Source organism: Kogia breviceps, chromosome 13 (genome assembly GCF_026419965.1).
Source record: "Kogia breviceps isolate mKogBre1 chromosome 13, mKogBre1 haplotype 1, whole genome shotgun sequence".
In the NCBI taxonomy this organism is placed as follows: Eukaryota; Metazoa; Chordata; class Mammalia; order Artiodactyla; family Physeteridae; genus Kogia; species Kogia breviceps.
Genome location: NC_081322.1, coordinates 23,252,693 through 23,275,265, shown reverse-complemented (window position 1 = coordinate 23,275,265; position 22,573 = coordinate 23,252,693). Strand labels below are relative to the sequence as shown.

General features: G+C 36.8%; 1 protein-coding gene across 2 annotated transcripts in view; it reads right to left on the bottom strand.

Annotated features, from left to right (window-relative positions):
* The window catches only part of PM20D2 (peptidase M20 domain containing 2), a 33,341-nt gene that overhangs the window by 8,878 nt on the left and 1,890 nt on the right, over positions 1–22,573 (bottom strand). The window contains exons 2-7 of one of the 2 annotated variants that reach the window (XM_059083250.2): positions 21,496–21,644; positions 17,811–17,953; positions 16,368–16,522; positions 5,825–5,960; positions 4,678–4,785; positions 3,103–4,210 (exon numbers count right to left, since the gene is read on the bottom strand). In XM_059083250.2, the coding sequence (XP_058939233.1) occupies positions 4,056–4,210; positions 4,678–4,785; positions 5,825–5,960; positions 16,368–16,522; positions 17,811–17,953; positions 21,496–21,644 (846 nt within the window). In that variant the 3' untranslated portion in view covers positions 3,103–4,055. Of the gene's footprint in view, positions 1–3,102; positions 4,211–4,677; positions 4,786–5,824; positions 5,961–16,367; positions 16,523–17,810; positions 17,954–21,495; positions 21,645–22,573 lie in introns of those variants that run through there. The other variant, XM_067011460.1, reaches the window with a different exon arrangement.

The following is a 22,573-nucleotide window of genomic DNA, read 5'->3' as shown; positions in this document are numbered from 1 at the left end:
CTGAGATTATAACAGCAAAAATATCAACACAACTCATCAGTAAATAAACAGTCCTTTGGAGGATTATGGGAAATCAAAACACTTTCATAAACACATGAAAATGTTCTAGTTTATCTTAAATGCCCCAGCCCTTATGAGTACTACAGGAAGAAGCAATTAAAAGGGAAAATTTTCCTGAGTAGTTCATAAACTACGGGTAGTTTTAAAAACTGAATAGCAGTCTGAGAATTTTAAGAGGCAAGCTAAATATTAGCTATACTCAGTCTAATATAATTGTTCAGTATAATTGTTTTATACAGGTCCCATATTCAGTCAGGCCTGCTTTTAAAATTAAGTCACAAAAGAGAAAACATTTTCAATCTGTAAATAAATTTAAACCATTAATTTGAATTATACCTTTAAAGTCTATTAATTTAACAAAGATAGCCAAAAGTTGCTATTTGAGGAAAAGGCCTTCCGTTCAGCCTGTGAACAGTGAAAGTTAAAAAAAAAAAAAAAAGGCATGTAATAAAAGCATTTTCCATAAAAACAAAGATACCTCAAGCAGGTCCACCTGTATCTCTCAGAAACTAATTCAATATTTTAAAAATTATATTATTTTAAACTTTACATGAACTCAGCTTGGCCTGTTTTTTTCCAGATGAGTCAGGTTTTAGTGTACTTGAAGGAAATTAAGCATACTGAGAAGACAATGGCTTCAAAGAACATACAATCTAGTGGAGGAATAACACACAATCACTGAATCCAAGTGACAGTGAAGTGTCATCATTCAAATTAATTCTGGGAGAAAAACTTAGTTTCCCTCTTCCTCAAAATCAAGACACAAAATTTTGAAAAAGTCCTACTCATGTGTCAACCTCCTAAAAATAAATATTCATCTTTTAAATATAAAGTGCTATATATAACCCTTTTTATCTAGAAGTGACACTGTTCTCCTGTAATCGAGTGCTTCCCCATTTATCTTCAAAAATCTTTGGAGACTTAATCCAAAATATGAGGACTAATCAATAATGATAATTTAAGCTAAGTATAAATGTTTATGAAAATTTAGCACATTCCAAACATGCCATTGAAGTATGAGGATAAAGAAAGAACTTAGTTCCAAAAGGAAAAACTACCATTACAAATGAAGCAGGCTCCCAAATTCAAATGGCATAGTGAAGATTAGCTACAGTTGTTCCTCTGGACAGATTTTTTGACTCAGCATTGATTTGTTATTTATTTACACTTTTTAGTGTAATATGGCTCAGTTAATTCATTGATATATAAAAAGTAAAATGGGATTTAAAAATTCTGAATTATATTAAATAACTTAAAGTAAAATAATGTAAAATGTCAAGGTGAGATCTGGGGAAAAAATATATATACTTCTAGATAAACTCTGGAGCATCTCAACCTCTTTTCTAACATGATAAATCCAGGACATATTTCAATGGGTAATCCCATATTTTGACCATGTTTTTTAAATGTTGAAAGGAAAACAAAATCTTACGGAAACTCAGAAGGGACACCAATCTTAGCGGCATGTCAACATTACCTCCTCTGACTGGGTTGTGGCGGATAGCACTAGTACAGACTGTACCTCTCCCCTGCACATCAGCAGCAACTCGACACCTTGCTCTCTCATGCAGGATGCTTAGCAGAACACAAGTGAATCGGCAACAACAGAATGCTAACCTGACATTTTCTCTGATTCGTTTTTAAAAAGTAAATTCATCACAAATACTTTGTATGAGTAACAATTAACTTATGACAGTTCACAAAAGACAGAATATCAGTGTGTCAGGACACCAGTTAACAATCACTGTCCTAGAATTTTAGCGAGGCTTTAGAAAATAAAACCACATTCCTTAAAGTGCAGGATTTATATAAGGAATTTGAAGCTTGTAGTTGAGAAATGTATTAAATTGATAATTAGGAAATTCTGTTTTTATAAACCAGAGGTCTTGGACATATCCAATTCTCAGCGTGAAGCCTTTGTTGATCCCTATTCTGTTTGTAAAATACATACGAACCATGCCTGTTTGAGATTATAAATAATCAGAGTGTCATGGAGGATCATGTTCTAAAAGCTGATGTGAAGGGTTAGAAGAGCAGCTTGCACAGAGGACAGCCTTAAGGCAGCAGGGTAGCTGTATCCCAGAACAAAGTAAATGCTAAAAGAAAGCAAACTTCGAAAGAGCCAGAACCCTAAATGAGGAGAAACCACTGATGCATTATAACGGTCAACACAGAGCACTGCTGTCTACATCTCTTTCTTAATGTTTTCAATTCAGAGGCTTCAAGTTTTCTTCTAGGAGAAGATCTGATTATATGATATAGTCAAAGAGAAACAGTTTTCATTTTACTGTTACATAGGATGGGCTGGCAAACTTTATCTTACAAAGGGCCAGACTGTAAATATTTTAGGTTTTGCAGGTCACACGATCTGGTCTCTGATGCTTTACTTTTTTCTACAACCCTTTAAAAATGTACAGACCATTTCCAGCATGCTAGCCATACAGAATCAGGCTGCTTGCCAAATTAGGCCGCAGCCTGCAGACCTCTGATATAGAAGAAAAGCAATTCTCAACTACTAACTCTCCACCCTAATTCCCTTCTCCTTGTTTCAACTTTAAATAGTTTCAGATAGAATAGGAATTAGAGGTTTATGCACGTATTTCTTTTTTTTTTTTTTTTTTTTTTTTTTTTTGCGGTATGCGGGCCTCTCACTGTTGTGGCCTCTCCCATCGCGGAGCACAGGCTCTGGACGTGCAGCCTCAGCGGCCATGGCTCACGGGCCCAGCAGCTCCGCGGCATGTGGGATCTTCCCGGAGGAATTAGAGGTTTAAAGGACTGTAAGGATGAAGGATCTAACCTAACTTTCCAAACGAGGAGTGGAAGGCACAGAGCACCCGAGTGACGTGCTTGCAGCAGAGGCCAAATGCTCACTTTTCCCTCCTTCCCCTTCCATTTCTGGAATGCTTACATCAAATTTGAGGACTCCCTTTAAAATAAAGTCTACTGGACCTTTACTATAGTCACAGCTTAAAATATTTGTTTTACCGGATACTTGTTTCACATTCTTTTATCATGTTCAAGAAAGTCACACCAGGAAAAAACTTGACAATGCTTTTTAGTTTATATTGAGCTAGCATGGGGCTTAAGGAGGGTTAGAATTCTGTCCCCTAAATTTAATAAACTACTGAGTTTACTCAAGCTGGACAGGCTAGCTTCTGAGAAGAAACCTGAATAGGGCTGCTAGGTAGAGGGGATCAGTTATATGGCATTAACATTAAAGATAAGCAGACATCACTCCTCTAATTAAATTCCTCTGAAACACATGGGGCTACCAAGCAAACACCTTACAGGAAGAGTCTAATCCTATCTATTTACCATTTTTTCTATTACTGAAATATGGAATGAGGAATGGCATTTTAATGCCACCTCTCAGAGTAAATTATATATAAAAAAGAACATTTTCATTTTCCTTCAAATGGTAAAACTAAAGCTTATTCTTTGTACCTGAGTTTCTAGTTGTTTCCCCATAGCATTTCTGATAAAAAGCGTACTTTTACTGTCAATGAAGAAATTCTCTAAACCGAAACAGATATAGTCAGATATTCCAAATGAACCTTCCCTAAATTTAGAACTTGAATTTTAAAACAACTTCATAGGACAATGTTACCACCCTATATCAAAAAAAATCTTTCATGTGGCAATTCTGGATATAAGGCTTGAAATCTCTTGGATCTTTCAAAATACACTCACACAACATATGGATTTATAAAATGTTATCACTGATAAACCATGTGTCATCCAGGTTGTTTATGAAATGCCATCACACACCAGCCCTGAAATGTAACAACGCCATCATAAACAGATTTGTGAAATTTTCACTCTAGATATGAGGTAATGTGTTTTCTCCACATCATGTCCTCACTTTTCAGGTAAGAGGAATATGACTCCCTTACGACTGAAAAACAAGCCATGCCCTCCTCCCTCATTAAAAAAGATTAAGGAAGAAAATCATCACTTCTTCTTCATGATCCGTGACTGGCTCCTAAATCTTCCTTTTATTCTACTGTATTGAAAAACTCTTCTTCTTGAAGTTTCAATTTAAAGTCCTCTCTGATGCTTTCTAGCAGCTCTGGTTTAAAAATAACATCCAATGCAGTCATTGCCAGAGCTTTGGCCGTTCGCAAAGTGTAGAACTGAGCTTCTTGTGATCCTAAAAGGTAGATAAAATGAATAAAGATAACCTCATAGGTATTACAATTACTTTATTAGTTTTCTGGTTAGCTCTCAATATCTAAATTGCCTCTCCAACTGCCCACCACAATATAGTATTTCCTGAGGTGCTGTTAGGTAAAGAAGTAATAATAGGCTAAACTAAACAGTGAGAAAGGCAACTACAAAAAGAGTATGTGCCGGGCTTCCCTGGTGGCGCAGTGGTTGAGAGTCCGCCTGCCGATGCAGGAGACACGGGTTCGTGCCCTGGTCCGGGAAGATCCCACATGCTGCGGAGCAACTAAGCCCGTGAGCCATGGCCGCTAGGCCTGCGCTTCCGGAGCCTGTGCTCTGCAACGGGAGAGGCCACAACAGTGAGAGGCCCGCATACCGCAAAAAAAAAAAAAAAAAAAAAAAAAAAAAAAAAAAAGAGTATGTGCCAAAACATTCACTTGTAATAACACTTACCTGCAGCTTCAGTATATTGTTCTGTATGATTCAAGGCATTAGATCCAATGTAAAAATATGGATGAATCCCAGGAACCACAAACGTAACATTTCCAAAATCAGTAGATCCTTGGAAAGTTTAAGACAAACCATGAATTTCTAATTGCTAGTCCAATGGACACGAAAGCACACTTATCTTAATCTCTATAGCACCTGACATGATTGACTGCTCCTTCCTTTCTAGAAATTCTCTACTCTTTTGGTTTCCATGACTCCACTCTCCTGACTGTCTGGCTTTCTCTGTCTCCCTCTCCAGTCACTTTCCTTCACCTGTCACCTGAGTACTGGTGATCCCTAGGGTTTCGTCTCTGGGCTACTCCTCCTCCTGTGTACTTGGGCAACCTCATCAACATGGAAACCTATGTTTTCAATCACCTCTCATGTATTGACAACCCCTAAGTCTCCACCCAAACAACTTTTGGAACAGGCTACCGGACAGCTTTCCTTAGAAGTCCTGTGAACACCTCAAATTTAACAAACTAATAATTAATACCAACCCACCATACTCCAGCCTGCTCTTTCTCCTGAACTCTTACCTCACTGAATGACATCAACACCCTGTTTTTATCTCCAAGTCCCTCTGAGTCTATTTCATCAACATTTATTATTATATTTTAAGAGAGGCTTTTCTAACATGCAAATGTATTAGTAATAATGCTCTTAAAAGGAAAAAAAAACTAAAATAACCTGATATGCTTATGATTATTTAAATTCTAACAACTCCTCAGAAACTGAAAATGCCCCCATATAACTAAGTCCTTAGTAACCTGCTTACTGATGACTGGAGATGAATTAAAATTCTATTTCCCCTTTAAGTAGCTTACTTAAAAATTAGAACTAAGCAAATTTAAACACTAGAAATATTTAGAATATAAAGCAAAGAGTATGTTGGCGATTTCTAAAAACAAATCTGTTCACTTGACATTCTACATTCACTGAAGAGTGCATTAGTCTCTTTCCCCTACCCATTAAGTTTGTGAAAAATCTCATTAAAAATCACAAGCAATACCTCCCCCAACCTCGAAAGCTGTTAAACAAAACCATTTAACCATGGATGGTACTTCCCTTCCTCAAATAGCATATGATATGTTTGAAAGAACTTAATCACCTGAAGAGCCATTCAACATTGCATCTTCTGAAATGAAGTCTATTCCCAGCTTTTTTCCATTTTCAATATAAGCTTTCCATAGGCTCTTATTGGGAAGAACATTGTAATAATCATGTGCTCCACCTTTAATTTCTACCTAATAAAAAAATTATAAAACAAATTTTGAATTAAGAAACTCAAATTCACTATCTAATTTTCAAACTAGCAATAGTTCTCTAACAGAAAGAGGTTTAAGAGGAGGCACCTCCCCTTCAGGATATAAACTCTCTCAAATCTTTTACCTTAAAAAAGTATGTTTTTCTATAACGGGAGTTCCTAGGACCCTATCTCCTTTACATTATATATGCACCAATGCACATGAGGGCACGTAGTCAGTGAGTCTCAACGTCAGTCCCTAAACAGGGTGTGGGAGAGGCCAGGAGTCTCCATTTTAGCCAGCACCGCCAAGTAATTTTGATGCATGTGGTCCCAAAACCACATATTTAAGAAACACTGCTGTAGGCTATAGCCTCTAAAAGAAAGAAATCAAGATTTACAGATTTTCAATATACAAACTGACACTGACACTGACACCACTGCCTGGTCTGAAAGGTATAACATATCCTGAGCAAGACAGAAGATTCATAATGCGGAAGGGTTGACTGTGGTCCTCATTTATTAATTTCAGTGCATGAAGATACAGAAGCAGTTTATATGTGCCCAGTTAAGAGGATTTACAGATTTAGATTTGACTAAATCAAAAATGGGCAATACTCCCACAAACTAAAGATAATCCCAATAGCATTAGCAAAAACCAATTATAAAATGGCAGAGATAATATTCTACTTTTAGCAACATCTAAGTTAGAAACAATGACAACCTAAGTAGATGCTACAAGTCAGCCAAAATATAAAATATTACTAAAAGACTATTTAAAATATAGGAGAAGAGGAGATAAGTAATCTATCTGATAAGATGTTTAAGGTAACAATCATAAAGATGCTCAAAAAACTCAGAAAAATGGATGAACAGAGTGAGGAGTCAGAAGTTTTTTTTTTTTTTTTGCAGTGTGCAGGCCTCTCACTGTTGTGGCCTCTCCCGTTGCGGAGCACAGGCTCCGGACGTGCAGGCCTAGCGGCCATGGCTCACGGGCTTAGTTGCTCCGCGGCATGTGGGATCTTCCCAGACCAGGGCACGAACCCGTGTCTCCTGCATCGGCAGGCGGATTCTCAACCACTGCGCCACCAGGGAAGCCCGGAGTCAGAAGTTTTTAACAAAGAGTTAGAAAATATAAAAAAGAATCAGAGCTAACGAATATAATAACTGAAATAAGAAATACACTAGAAGGAATCAATAGTAGATTAGACGATACAGACGAATGGACCAGCAAACTGGAAGACAGAGTAGTGAAAATCACTCAAGCTGAAGAGAAAAAAGAAAAATGAATTTTTAAAAATGAAGACAGTTTAAGAGTCCTCTGGGACAACATCAAGAGTACTAACATTCATATTATCAGGGTCTAGAAGGAGAAGAGAGAGAGAAAAAGGAGCAGAGAACATATTTGAAGACATAATAACTGAAAACTTCCCTAACCTGGGAAAGGAAACAGACATCTACTCCAAGAAACACAGAGAATCCCAAATAGTATCAACCCAAAGAGGATCATGCTGTCCTTAAATGGCAAAAATTAAAGAGAAAGAGAGAGGGGCTTCCCTGGTGGCAGTGGTTAAGAATCTGCCTGCCAAGGCAGGGGACATGGGTTCGAACCCTGGTCTGGGAAGATCCCACATGCCACAGAGCAACTAAGCCCGTACGCCACAACTACTGAGCCTGTGCTCTAGAGCCTGCAAGCCACAACTACTGAGCCTTTGCACCACAACTACTGAAGCCCACGTGCCTAGAGCCAGTGCTCCGCAACGAGAAGCCACCGCAATGAGAAGCCTGCGCACCTCAACGAAGAATAGCCCCTGCTCGCTACAACTAGAGAAAGCCCACGTACAGCAACGAAGACCCAACACAGCCAAAAGTAAATAAATAAATTAAATAATTTTTTTTTAAATTTAAAAGATGATGAGAGAATATAAAAAGCAGAAAGAAGACAGCAACAAGTTCTGTGCAAAGGAGTTCCTATATGGCTATCAGCTGACTTTTCAGCAGAAGCTCTGCAGGCCAGAAGGGAATAGCACAATATAGCAATCCTTAAAGTGATGGAAGGGAAAAGCCTACAACCAATAATACTCTACCTGACAATGCTTTCCTTCAGATTTGAAGGAGAGATCAAAAGTTTTACAGACAAGCAAAAGTTAAGAGTTCAGCATCACGAAACCAGTTTTACGAGAAATGTTAAAAGGACTTCTTGCCACACAACTAGAAATATGAAAATTACAAAAGGAAAAATCACACTGCTAAAGGTAAATACACAGTAAAGGTAATATTAATAGATCAACCACTTATAAAGCTCATAGGAAGGATATAGATAGATATCTATATCTATAATAAGGAGTTAAGGGATACACAGAAGAAAAGGTTGTAAAATGATATCAAAAACAGTAAAGGTGAGGGGAAGGAATAAAAACACAGGGTCGTTAAAATGCATTCGAACTTAAGAGATCAGTAACTTAAAATAACCACAATGTATAGAGATTGCTATTTATAAACCTCATGGAAACCACAAATCCAAAGTCTATAATAGATACATATACAAAAAAGAGAGAAGAATCCAAATATGGGGAATTCCCTGGTGGTCCAGTGGTTAGGACTCATTGCTTTCACTGCCGGGACCCAGGTTCAATCCCTGGTCAGGGAACTAAGATCCTGCAAGCCACATGGCATGGCTGAAAAAAAAAAAAAAAAAGGACACAGAGTGGTTGAATGGATACAAAAACAAGACCCATATATATGCTGCCTACAAGAGACTCATTTCAGATCTAAAGACACAGACAGACTGAAAGTGTAGGGATGGAAAAAGGCATTTCCATGCAAATGGAAATGAAAAGAAAGCCAGGATAGCAATACTTACATCAGACAAAACAGACTTTAAAACAAGATTGTAACAAAAGACAAAGAATGACATTACATAATGATCAAGAGGTCAATCCAACAAGAAGATACAACATTTATAAATATATATGCACCCAACATATGGAACACCAAAATACATAAAGCAAATATTAGCTAACATATAGGGAGAAATGGACTGTAACATGGTAACACTCTACTTACATCAAGGAACAGATCATCCAAACAGAAAACCAATAAGGAAACACTGGCCTTGGATGACACATTAAGGCCAGATGGACATAACAGATACATATATAGAACATTCCATCCAAAAGCAGCAGAATACACATTCTTTTCAAGGATACATACAACATTCTCCAGGACAGGTAACATGCTAGACCACATAACAAGTCTCAGTAAATTTAAGAAGACTGAAATCATATGAAGCATCTTTTCTTTTTTTTCTCTCTCTTTTTTTTTTTTTTGCGGTATGCGGACCTCTCACTGTTGTGGCCTCTCCTGTTGCGGAGCACAGGCTCTGGACACACAGGCTCAGCGGCCATGGCTCAAGGGCCTAGCCGCTCCGCGGCATGTGGGATCTTCCCAGACCAGGGCACGAACCCGTGTCCCCTGCATTGGCAGGCAGACTCTCAACCACTGTGCCACCAGGGAAGCCCCCTGAAGCATCTTTTCTGACCACACATATGAGACTAGAAATCAACTACAAGAAGAAAACTGCAAAAATCACAAATGTGTGGAAGCTAAACAATGCTCCTAAACAACCAATGGGTCACTAAATAAGTCAAAGAGGAAATAAAAATACCTGGAGACAAATGAAAATGGAAACACAACAATGCAAAATCCACAAGACGCAGCAAAAGCTGTTCTGAGAGAGAAGTTTATAGCAATACAAGCTTACCTCAGGAAACAATAAAAATCTCCAATAAACAATCTAACCTTACACCTAAAGGAACTAGAAAAGAACAACAAACAAAACCTGTAGTAGAAGGAAAGAAATCATAAAGATCAGAGCAGAAATAAATGAAATAGAGCCTAAAAAAAAACAAAAGAAAATATAGAAACTAAGAGCTGGTTCTTTGAAAAGATAAACAAAATTGACAAACCTTTAGCCAGACTCATCAAGAAAAAAAGACAGGGCCCAAATCACTAAAATCAGAAATGAAAAAGCAAAAGTTACAAATGACACCACAGAAAAAAAAAAGGATCCCAAGAGATTACTATGAACAATTATACGCCAGTAAAGTGGACAACCTAGAAGAAATAAACAGATTCCTAGAAATGTACCATCTCCCAAGACTGAAACAGGAAGAAATAGAAAATATGAACAGTCCAATTACCAGTAATGAAATTCATGAAATAAATCAGTAATAAAAAGAAACTTCTAATAAACAGAAGTCCAGAATCATGTGACTTCACAAGTGAATTCTACCAAACAATTTAGAAAAGAGTCAATACCTATCCTCAAACTATTCCAAAAAGTTGCAGGGAAGGAACACTTCCAAACTCATTCTATAAAACCAGTATCACTTTGACACCAAAACAAGACAAAGATGTCACAAAAAATGAAATTACAGGACAGTATCACAGGTAACATAAATGCAAAATTCCTCAGCAAAATATTAGCAAACTGAATTCAACAATACATTAAAAGGATTATATACTACGATCAAGTGCAATTTATCCCAGGGATGCAACAAGAATGGTTCAATATCCACAAATTAATCAACGTGATACACCACATTAATAAATTGAAGAATAAAAATCATATGATCATTTCAATAGATGCAGAAAAAGCTTTTGACAAAATTCAACATCCCTTTATGATAAAAACTCTTGGGGACTTCCCTGGTGGTGCAGTGGTTAGGAATCCACCTGCCAATGCAGGGGACATGGGTTCAAGCCCTGGTCCAGGAAGATCCCATGTGCCACGGAGCAACTAAGCCCATGCACCACAACTACTGAGCCTGTGCTCTAGAGCCTGCGAGCCACAACTATTGAGCCCATGTGCCACAAATACTGAGCCCGTGCACCACAACTACTGAAGGCCATGTGCCTAGAGCCCATGCTCCGCAACAACAGAAGCCACCGCAATGAGAAGCCCACACACCATGGCGAAGAGTGCCTCCTGCTCACCGCAACTGGAGAAAGCCTGCATGTAGCAACGAAGAATCAACACAGCCAAGAATAAAATAAATAAATAAATAAATAAAAACAAAAACCTCTCCACAAAGGAGGTGTAGAGGGAACATACCTCAATAACAAAAGTCAAACAGAAATATAGATCAATGAACAGATAGAGATAGAGAGCCCAGAGATAGACCCATGCACCTAATTATGGTCACCTAATCTATGAGAGAGGAAGCAAAAATATACAATGGAGAAAAGACAGTCTTTCAACAAATGGTGTTGGGAAAACTGGACAGCTACATGTCAAAGAATGAAATTAGAATGCTCCCTAACACCAGACACAAAAATAAACTCAAAATGGATTAAAGACCTAAATGGAAGGCCAGACACTCTCAGAGGAAAACATAGGCAGAACACTTTGACATAAATTGCAGCAAAGTCTTTTTTGACCCACCTCCTACAGTAACAAAAATAAAACCAAAAATAAACAAACGGGACCTAATTAAACTTAAAAGCTTTTGCAAAGCAAAGGAAACCATAAACAAAAAGGAAAAGACAACACTCAGACTGGGAGAAAATATTTGCAAATGATGCAACCGACAAGAGATTAATCTCCAAAATATACAAACAGTTCATGCAGCTAAATATAAAAAAAAAAAAAAATCAAAAAATGGGTGGAAGACCTAAATAGACATTTCTCCAAAGAAGACATATAGATGGGCAACAAATACATGAAAACATGTTCAACATCACTAATTATTAGAGAAATGCATATCAAAACTATAATATCACCTCACACCAGTCAGAATGCCCATCATCAAAAAATCTACAAACAATAAATGCTGGAGAGGTGTGGAGAGAAGGGAACCCTCCTACACTGTTGGTGGGAAGGTAAACTGGTACAGCCACTGTGGAGAATAGTATGGAGGTCCCTCAAAATACTAAAAACAGAACTACCATATGACCCAGCAACACTATTCCTGGGAATATACCTAGAGAAAACTGTAACTCAGAAAGACACCTACACCCCAATGTTCACTGCAGCACAATTTACAGCAGCCAGGATGTGGAAGCCACCTAAATGTCCATCAACAGAGGAATGGATAAAGAAGATGTGGCACATATATACAATGGAATATTACTCAGCCATAAAAAGAAATGAAACTGTGCCATTTGCAGAGACATAGATGGACCTAGAGACTGTCATACAGAGTGAAGTAAGTCAGAAAGAGAAAAACAAATATCATGTAATACTGCTTATATGTGGAATCTAGAAAAATGATACAGATGAACTTATCTGCAAAGCAGAAATAGAGAAACACAAGTAGAGAACAAACGTATGGATACCAAGGGGGGAAGGGTGGGATCCCACCAAGGGTGGGATGAACTGGGAGATTGGGATTGACTTACATACACTACTATGCATAAAATAGATAACTAATGAGATAGCTACTGTATAGCACAAGGAACTCTACTCAATGCTCTGTCGTGACCTAAATGGGAAGGAACTCTGAAAAAGAGGGGATATATGTATATGTATAACTGATTCATTTTGCTGTACAGCAGAAACTAACATAACATTGTAAAGCAACTATACTCCAATAAAAATTAATAATTAAAAAAAAGTCATAGACGACAAGCCCACAGCCAACATCCTAATCAATAGTAAAAAGCTGAAAGCATTTCCTCTAAGATCAGAAACAAGACAGGGATGCCCACTCTGCCCACTTCTATTCAACTTAGTATTGGAAGTCCTAGCCACAGCAATCAGACAAAAAATAGAAATAAAAGGCATCCAAACTGGAAAGGAAGAAGTAAAACTGTCAACAGTTTGCAGATGACATGATTCTATACATAGAAAACCCTAAAGATGCCACCAAAAAACTACTAGAACTCATCAATGAATATCATAAAGTTGCAGGATACAAAATTAATATAGAGAAATCTGTTGCATTTCTATACACTAGCAATGAACTATCAGAAAGAGAAATTAAGAAAACAATCCCATTCATGATCTCATCAAAAAGAATAAGATACCTAGGAATAAATCTAACTAATGAAGTAAAAGACCTGTACGTAGAAAACTATAAGACACCGATGAAAGCAAATGAAGATGAGACAAACAGATGAAAAAATATACCATGTTCAAGGTTTGGAAGAATTAATATTGTTAAAATGACCATACTACCCAAGGCAATCTACAGATTCACTGCAATCCCTATAAAAATTCCAATGGCATTTTTCACAGAACTAGAACAAATAATTCTAAAACTTATAAAGAAACACAAAAGACCATGAATAGCCAAAACAATCTTAAGAAAGAAAAACAAAAGTCGGTATTATGCTCCCTGATTTCAAACTATACTACAAAGCTATGGTAATCAAAACAGTATGGTACTGGCACAAAAACAGATACATAGAGCAATGGAACAGAACAGACAGCCCAGAAATAAACCCATGCACCTTTGGTCAATTAACAAAAAAGGAAGCAAGAATATACAACGAAGAAAAGACAGTCTTTCCATAAGTGGTGTTTGGAAAACTGAACAGCCACATGCAAAAGAATTAAACTGGACTACTTTCTCACACCATATACAAAAATAAACTCAAAATGGATTAAAGATTTAAATGTTCTCACACCATATACAAAAATAAGCTCAAAATGGATTAAAGATTTAAATGTAAGACCTAAAACCATAAAACTCCTAGAAAAAAACACAGGCAGTTCGCTCTTTGACATCAGACTTAGCAATTTTTTATTTTGGATATGTCTCTTCAGGCAAGGGAAAAAAAAGTAAAAATAAATGAATGGGACTACATCAAACTAAAAGGTTTTTGAACAGTGACGGTTACCATCAACAAAATAAGAAGGCCACCACTGAATGGGAGAAGATGTTTGCAAACAATAGATCCAACAAGGAGTTAATACTCAATATATACAAAGAACTCATACAACTCAATAGCAAAAAACCAAACAGCTCCATTAAAAAATGGGCAGAGAAGCTGAATAGACATTTTTCTACAGAAGACATACAGACGGGAACAGGCACATGAAAAGATGCTCGACATCACTAATCATTAGGGAAATACAAGTCAAAACCACAATGAAATAGCATCTCACCTCTGTCAGAATGGCTATTATCGAAAAAGACTGAATACGTGTTGGTGAGGATGTGGAGAGAAGGGAACCCTTGTGCACTACTGGTGGGAATCTACATTGGAACAACCACTATGGAAAACAGCATGGGGATTCCTCAAAAAATTAAAAATAGAACTACTATACTCTCCAGCAATTCCACTTCTGGGTATGTGAAGAAAATAAAAACGCTAATTTGAAAAGATATATGCACCCCTATGTTCACTGCAGCATTATCTACAATAGCCAAGATACGGAAGCAGTCTAAGTATCCATCAATAGGTGAAACGTAAAAACAATAGCTAAAGGTATACATATATACAATGGAATATTAATCAGCTGTATTAATCAGCTGTATAAAAAGAATGAAACATTGCCATTTGTGACAACATGGACGGACCTAGAGGGTATTATGTTAAGTGAAATAAGTCAGACAAAGAAAGACAAATACTGTATGATTTCACTTACATGTGGAATCTAAAAAACAAAACAAATGAACAACTATAACTAAACAGAAACAGGGTCATAAGGAGAACAAACAGGTTGTTGCCAGAGGGAAGGGGGTTTGGGAGAAAAGAGTAGTAGGTGAGGGAGATTATAAACATTCAGTACAAAATAAATGAGTCACAGGTATGAATACTGTACAGTGTGGGGAATACAGTCAATAATTCTGTAATATCTTTGTATGGTGACAGATGACAACTAGACTTATCATGATGGTCATTTTGAAATGAAAAGAACTATCAAATCATTATGTTGTATACCAGGAGCTAACATAGTATTGTAGGTCAATTATACTTCAAAAACAAGCAAACTCATAGAAAAGTAGATCAGATTTATGGCTTCCAGAGTCGGGTGTTGGCGGGAGGGGGAATTAGGCAGAAGTAGGCAAAAGGTACAAGCTGCCAGTTATAAGGTAAATAAGTACTAGGGATGTAAAACGGAGCACAGGCTCCAGATGCGCAGGCTCAGTGGCCATGGCTCATGGACCAGCCGCTCCGTGGCATGTGGGATCTTCCTGGACTGGGGCACGAACCTGCGTCCCCTGCATCGGCAGGCGGACTCTCAACCACTGCGCCACCAGGGAAGCCCTCCATTTCTTTAATGTTGTACCTATGTGACATGATGGATGTTCACCAAACTTATTGTGATAATCTATTTCATGATGTATGTAAGTCAGATCATTATGTTGTATACCTTAAACTTATACAGTGCTGTATGTCAATTTTATCTCAGTAAAACTGAGGAAAATAAGACTTAAATATAGACTCAAATCTAATAACAATGAACCTTATTATAAGGCAATATTATACCTTGGGATATTAGCTAGTGATAATAGTTCATGTATTTATGTTATAAATATTTTAAATATGTATATTTATAATTATAAATAAATAAGGGATGAATGCTTAATTTTTTACTCTTTGGACACTTAACATATACTGTCTTAGAATCACTTACTATCTGAATAAATCATACATCTCCAGTCTACTGAGGGCAGAAAAAAATAAGGTATGAGGTGTTGGCCCTAACTCTTCACAAACATTATACCATTTAATTCTCATAAGAACCCTATGATAGATTATATCATTATCTCCATTTTTCAAGAGAAAATGGAGGCCCAGAGATATTAAATAACATTTCCAAAAGTTACAGAATCAGTGAGGCTGAGAGGCACAATCCAGATCTTATCTCTCTCCAACCAGACTACAGGCTTGCCCCAGGGCAAGATTTATGCAATTCTGGAGCTTCTCATCCCACTGTATGCCCTATATGATCGGTATATAAATGTTGCTGACTTTATGAGACAAATAAACAAAACCTCTTGACTACTGTGTCTATTTTAACTTTCATTCCAGCAAGCCATAAGTATTTATATCACTACTACACATACCTGTGACTTCACCAAAAACAGGTTTGGCTGATTTTGTCATAAAGTTCCCTTTACAGGAACTATATACAGCAATTCCAAAAGCATAACTGCCAATAAGGAAAAATATAACTTGCAAAAAGGCAGGGAGTCTAGCTCAGCAATATCAGTTATTCTAAGTCCTGTGTAATAAGATGACTGCAGTCTTCCCTATGCAGACACTGAGTAAAATAAATAAGAATGAAGGATTTTCACATCAACTATTCAGTCAACTGGTTTTGCATATTCAAGGCACTGATTACCAAATAAAAGGGAGGCAAATTAGGTTCTAAATGTAACTTAATATAAACAACCCCAGCCCACATACATACTTCTGATTATAACTTAGATTAACTCTTAAAAGTTCTTACTGTGCACCCAGTAGCCAAAGCTGCAGCTCTGAAGCAATCTTCTGCCTTTTTGGTCAAAACTGGAAGTTCTTTCATTGAGGGTGCACGGAAGTAATAGATTAGTTCAGAATAAGAGGGAATGATATTGGGTTTTACACCACCATTTTTTATTATACCTATAAAAAGAACCAAATTACTGGAATTGAGCTTGGAGCTTGGAGATCATTTCTTTAAGCTTAAATACACCCATAAAGTTTTTCAGCCAATATATACATAAAGAAAAATAACTTAAACTTATTAGCGTCACATATATGCCACCCAAAGATTCTGATGCTATACAACAAGTTTCTATGCACAGTGTGACACTTTCTCGCTAATAGGAAAAAAAATAACTGTCTATATGTACTTTAGTCTGAGGAATTTATACGATGTTAAGAAATTATGATTCCTGACTATAAAGAAACTGCTAGAAATTTTTACAACTATCTTAAGCCTTCTGGGAGAGACTTTTATTTCAGTGCGCTTTATTATAGTTGTACATTTTGATAAACTGTTGACATAAGGAAAAAAACCAATGGTATGAGCTTCTATAATTACCCTCATACTTCAAGAATCCCATTTTAAATAGCATTTGGCTCTGGGAAAATAATTTTTCATGCCAAAAAGAAACCATTGCAAGTCAAAGTTGACAAAATATACTACCAACTGTCAAAACAAATGCATTTATTTGGAACTAGACTGAGAAGGAAGATGTATCCATTCAAAATAATAATGAAAATAAGTATGCAAAACCTATTTTATATGACCTGTTTTAAAAAAATATTTTTTACATATTCCTGTTTATTCTTTTTAAAGAAACTAAGGTAGAAAATTGGTAAAAGTGCAGTTACAAACTAATTTCAGACTATAGCAAAATCAGGCAAAGAACAGAACTTAAAGTATAGTAATTTCTTAAATCATAAGGAAATAAACTAAAATATAAATCTGTACCTTAAAGACAATACTTTATTACTGTATATGTATTAAGGTGATACACATAATTTAAAAAGATGTTACTTAGGATTAACAGCACTTGAGTACATAAAACCAGTAAACACCACTTTTTTTTAAAATGAGGAAATGATGAAATTTTGTTATTGAGACAGTGAGGATAACTGAAAAATCAAGTTCTAACTTTCAAATATCCACAGAAAGAACATAGATCCTTACATAAAAACATTATTTCTAATACTCAAAATGACCATTCTATTTATGTACAAATAATCTTAACTCTCTTCTTACCCATATATAAATGAACATCTAGTATCCTGTCCCAGGAATTTCTGAAAATGTTAAAAATTTTTGGAATATTTATAAAGTACATAAAATGTTCCCAAATGTTTTTTTAAATCAAATATTAAGGAATTATATTGCACTGAAATATATTAAGCGCCGTCTATCACCCAAAGTATTTGACATTCGTACCATGAACTCTCCAGGTAGGTTTCATTTGTTGTCTTAACACAGACAGATTGTTGTAGGCGAGGACAGCAGCGTCTAATGCATTTAGTCCTTCCCAGGGATAAGCAGCAGCATGAGATGCTTTTCCATAGTACTTCACAGTCACACTAGGAAACAAAACATCATTCGGAATTACTTTTTTCAATATCACCAAAGTAAGAAAATCCAAGTAATCAGAACTACCCAACTATTATTCAAAATTAATTCAATTCACACTGCTGAATTAATTTGTAGCAATAATGTAGCAATTTACATACCGTAGTTCTAGTTTATTATTATGTAATACAGTGACTAACACAAAGAAGGCATTCCAAAAAAGCAGAGGAAAAAAACTTTGCTCAATCAAGCTCCTGTACAAATTAAATCTGTACACAATTCAATTTAAACGAATAATGCAATACTGTATTAAGTGCTGAATTACAAAAGAGATGGCTCCTGTCTCCTTCTACACTGTACTGTGATAGTTCTACATCAAAGGTCTGAAAAAACTCTAATTCTTTTTGTCTTAAGGGTGGGGAAAGGTCAAGGAAAGACAGAAAGGAGGTGACATTTGAAATGGGTTAAGACAACCTCTAAAAATCAGATTATATTCACAGTATTAGAAAATATTCTAGCATTAAGTCAGTTGTTCCTGACCAATATTTTATTAATGTTCCAGAATACCTGTATCACTAATACCTTAAAAGTTTTTTTATAATTAATTAATTAATTAATTTTATTTTTGTCTGGGTTGGGTCTTTGTTTCTGTACACGTGCTTCTCTAGTTGCGGTGAGCGGGGGCTACTCTTTGTTGCGGTGCGCGGGCTTCTCATTGTGGTGGCTTCTCTTGTTGTGCAGCATGGGCTCTAGGTGTGCGGGCTTCAGTAGTTGTGGCACTCAGGCTCAGTAGTTGTGGCTCATGGGCTCTAGAGTGCAGACTCAGTAGTTGTGGCGTACGGGCTTAGTTGCTCCGTGGCATGTGGGATCTTCCCAGACGAGGGCTCGAACTTGTGTCCCCTGAACTGGCAGGAGGATTCTTAACCACTGCGCCACCAGGGACGTCCCCCTTAAAATTTTATAAATTGTTTTTCCACTTCCTAATAGTTCTCATACCAGTCTACTCAGATACAATAAAAAACAATAAGGTTTAGAGAAAGGATTGTACATTAAATAGTTATTTATAAAGATGACTTGCCTCCACCTGTTTTTTTAACTCTTTGAACACATGACTCATGGCCTTGTCTGATAACTCCAAAAAAAAAATTAATAATGGTGACTTGTTTGGATAACACTTTTAAGCCTGATTAACAGTACCCACATTTAAATTATTAAAAAGTCACTCTAGACTTTTTTTTTTTAATGAGCTAGATTCAGGAGGCTCATGGCATTTCTTTACTGATTCCAAACATTCTATTAAAAAAACAAAATCCAAATATATATTTTAAATTTTAGGATACTTGTTATTTCCTCAAACTATATCTTATCACCATCACCCAGAAACTGGAATTTTAACAAAACTGGTGATAAATATTATAAAATGGAAAACGATGTCCTTTATGAAAATGGCTCTAGCACCTTTTCTTCTCGGGTTCAAATCTATGTACAATTAAAGCACAATAAACTACAGGAAAAGAAATGTTAATGCCTGTTTTATATCAATCAGCATTAGTATTTTAGGCTTAAAAAGCACATTTAAGGGCTTCCCTGGTGGTGCAGTGGTTGAGAATCCGCCTGCTACTGCAGGGGACATGGATTCGAGCCCTGGTCCGTGAACATCCCACATACCGCGGAGCAACTGGGCCCGTGAGCCACAACTACTGAGCCTGCGCGTCTGGAGCCTGTGCTCCGCAACAAGAGAGGCCGTGATAGTGGGAGGCCCGCGATGAAGAGTGGCCCCCGCTCACCACAACTAGAGAAAGCCCTTGCACAGAAACGAAGACCCAACACAGCCAAAAATAAATAAATATTCTTTTTTTTAAAAAAGCACATTTAAAAAAACTGATATGGAATGATATTCAAGACACATTGTTTAATTTTAAAAAGAGCCAGATCAACAATATATTTAGCAGACTATTTCAGAGGGGGGAAAATCCTCCTTTAAAATTTAATTTATACATGTACCTATTTTATGTCTATAAATACACTCCCAAAGTCCTGGAAGAATATATATCTCTAGAAAGGGACTGGATGTGAAAAAGGTGATTAATAGGGACATAGTGCTTTAACTTATTTATTGTTACAGATTTTTAGCATGAATAGATTAGTAATTTTTTAAATTAAATTTTTGTTCTTGCTCTCTTTTCTTTTTTTTTTTTTTTTTTTTGCAGTGTGCGGGCCTCTCACTGTTGTGGCCTCTCCCGTTGCGGAGCACAGGCTCCGGATGCACAGGCCTGGCGGCCATGGCTCACGGGCTTAGTTGCTCCGCGGCATGTGGGATCTTCCCGGACCAGGGCACGAACCTGTGTCTCCTGCAACGGCAGGCGGATTCTCAACCACTGCGCCACCAGGGAAGCCCTTTGCTCTCTTTTCCATCTTAAAAGTTGGCAAATGAAAAATCTAAGAAGCCAGATACTAAGAAAAGGCCTGAGGCCCAATGGACTGACTACAGAATCAAGGCCAAGAAGCCTACCTAACTCTAAATCCTAGAAGGCTAATGGACTGGGAAGCCTGCCTGCAGCCACTGGTTCCTTCTAGCCAGAGGCACTGGCAGAGATTTCTAACCTCTAAGGTTTTCCAGAGGTGTACTACTGTACAGCATCCCCGAAACGGAAGTTGAAAGATTCTTCCTACTGTCACAATACCAATTCCTGGTGATAAGACCAAAAATACCAGAACAGTTAAAATAGTCATGCTCTGAAAACAAGGGATGCAGAGAAATGCAGGATAACTGAACACACAATCTAGAAGCACTGCTGGGGTGGTTCTGCGATTACTCCCAGGCTACTGCAGAGGAGAACATGGGGTTTTCCTCAAGCAGCTGAGCCATGGCTCCTTGGGACCAGACCCCTAACTGGACCATTAACTATTATGGTTGAAATTTCTGATGTAAAAAATTTAAACCACTTAAATGATGCATGCTCCGAGGTACCAAAAAAAGTGAGCTTTTCAACATAGAGAAAGATAAAAAAGAAAATAAAACGTTTCAGCACCAGACAAATCAGAAAAGGATATAATGGCAAATGCCAATCAAATCCACAGCTAGTCAATTTCTGTAGTTTTTCATCAGGAATATAATTTATCCTTTTTGCAAAGAACTCAAAATAAGTAACCTAGAGAAGTGTGTTTTCTTCCCAAGTCTAACAAAGCTGTCTCTTGCAGATCTATTCAACTGCAAATGCAACTCCATATCAAAGGACAGACATTGTCCAGAAACCAGATTCCTCTCAATTCAAAATGGAACATATGTGTCAACATACTGTTTGCTATTCTTATGCTTTTTAGGCAGTATTTTAACAGCTCAATTATGAACACCATATTAAATCTCAATTAGAAGGGGCCTACCAAATGTTCAATGGAAATCAAATATCACATCATTATCTTTCAATTTACTGTTTTTTTTCAATTTACTTTTTAAATGCAGAAATACGGAGTTTTAGCCTCCAGTTAAGTCACTAAAGTATTCTAATAGCCTGTTTTCCACGAGGAAGTTTATTTCAACTTGATTACTCACTCGTGTTCAGCCACATCAGGTAGATAAGCAGCATTCTCTTGAGATGGATGGGCCATAAAAACAACATCAAGATTTTTAAAAGCCCCTGCTTCGATTAAATCAATTTTGCCACCACCATCTTCTTCTGCAGGGGTTCCCAGAACAATTACCTAGAAAGAAATACCTGTGTCAGAGCAACAAAAAATCCTAGCAGGCAATATCAGTCAGGTTCCCTTGCATATGTATTCACAATCTAAATCAAACTATGAAGAGAGGTTTTGTTCTCTGACTCAAATAAGGCAGTGGGCATAAGTCTACCGTGCTAAATTCACCACAAACTTGCAGTTGACATTATTATACCAATTTGGCTCAAAGTATGTACTAAAGCCTCTATAGGAAACTTTTCCCAATCTTATAAATAACACAATTTTATAAAACTAATGTCAAAGATGAAAAGAGATAAGTACTATATACTAAGTTCCTCAAAATTATTTAGGACTTACTTCTTAAAGCTTATTTTTGACTGTCTTTTAGTAAATATGTATATAATTATTCATAAGCCTTTTACTGGTAAGGAACTTTCTAGTTACTTATTAGTTATCCTCACAACAACCCTGTGAGGTAGGTGAGCGATCTATATCATCATTTGGGGAAGGGTGGTTTTGAGGCATGGAGTGAAATGTCTTGCCCCAGATCACAGAGCAAGGCTTAAAGCAGAGCTGGGATTAGATACCCTGATCTTCAGACCTGAACTCTGTTTCCTTACCAAACTACCTCTTTAGAAGGTCTTAATGCATTCATCCTTTACGAAAAGCATTGAATAAATCTTAATACCATGGTTAGAAACGGCCAACTATTACACAAACTTACTAATTCGATTCCACCAGCTCAACCAGGCAGATTTATTGGTCACCAAACACCTAATTAAACAAAAGAGAACTTTACAGAATAAACATTTTACTTTGATATTTAAACTTAACTTCTTCAAACAATTTTTAAAAGAAAAGAAAAATTATCTATAAACAACTAATATACTTTCAAGGTCACGTATAAGAACACAATGAAACAAGTTGGAAAAGTTCTTGGCTTGCAAAGAGAA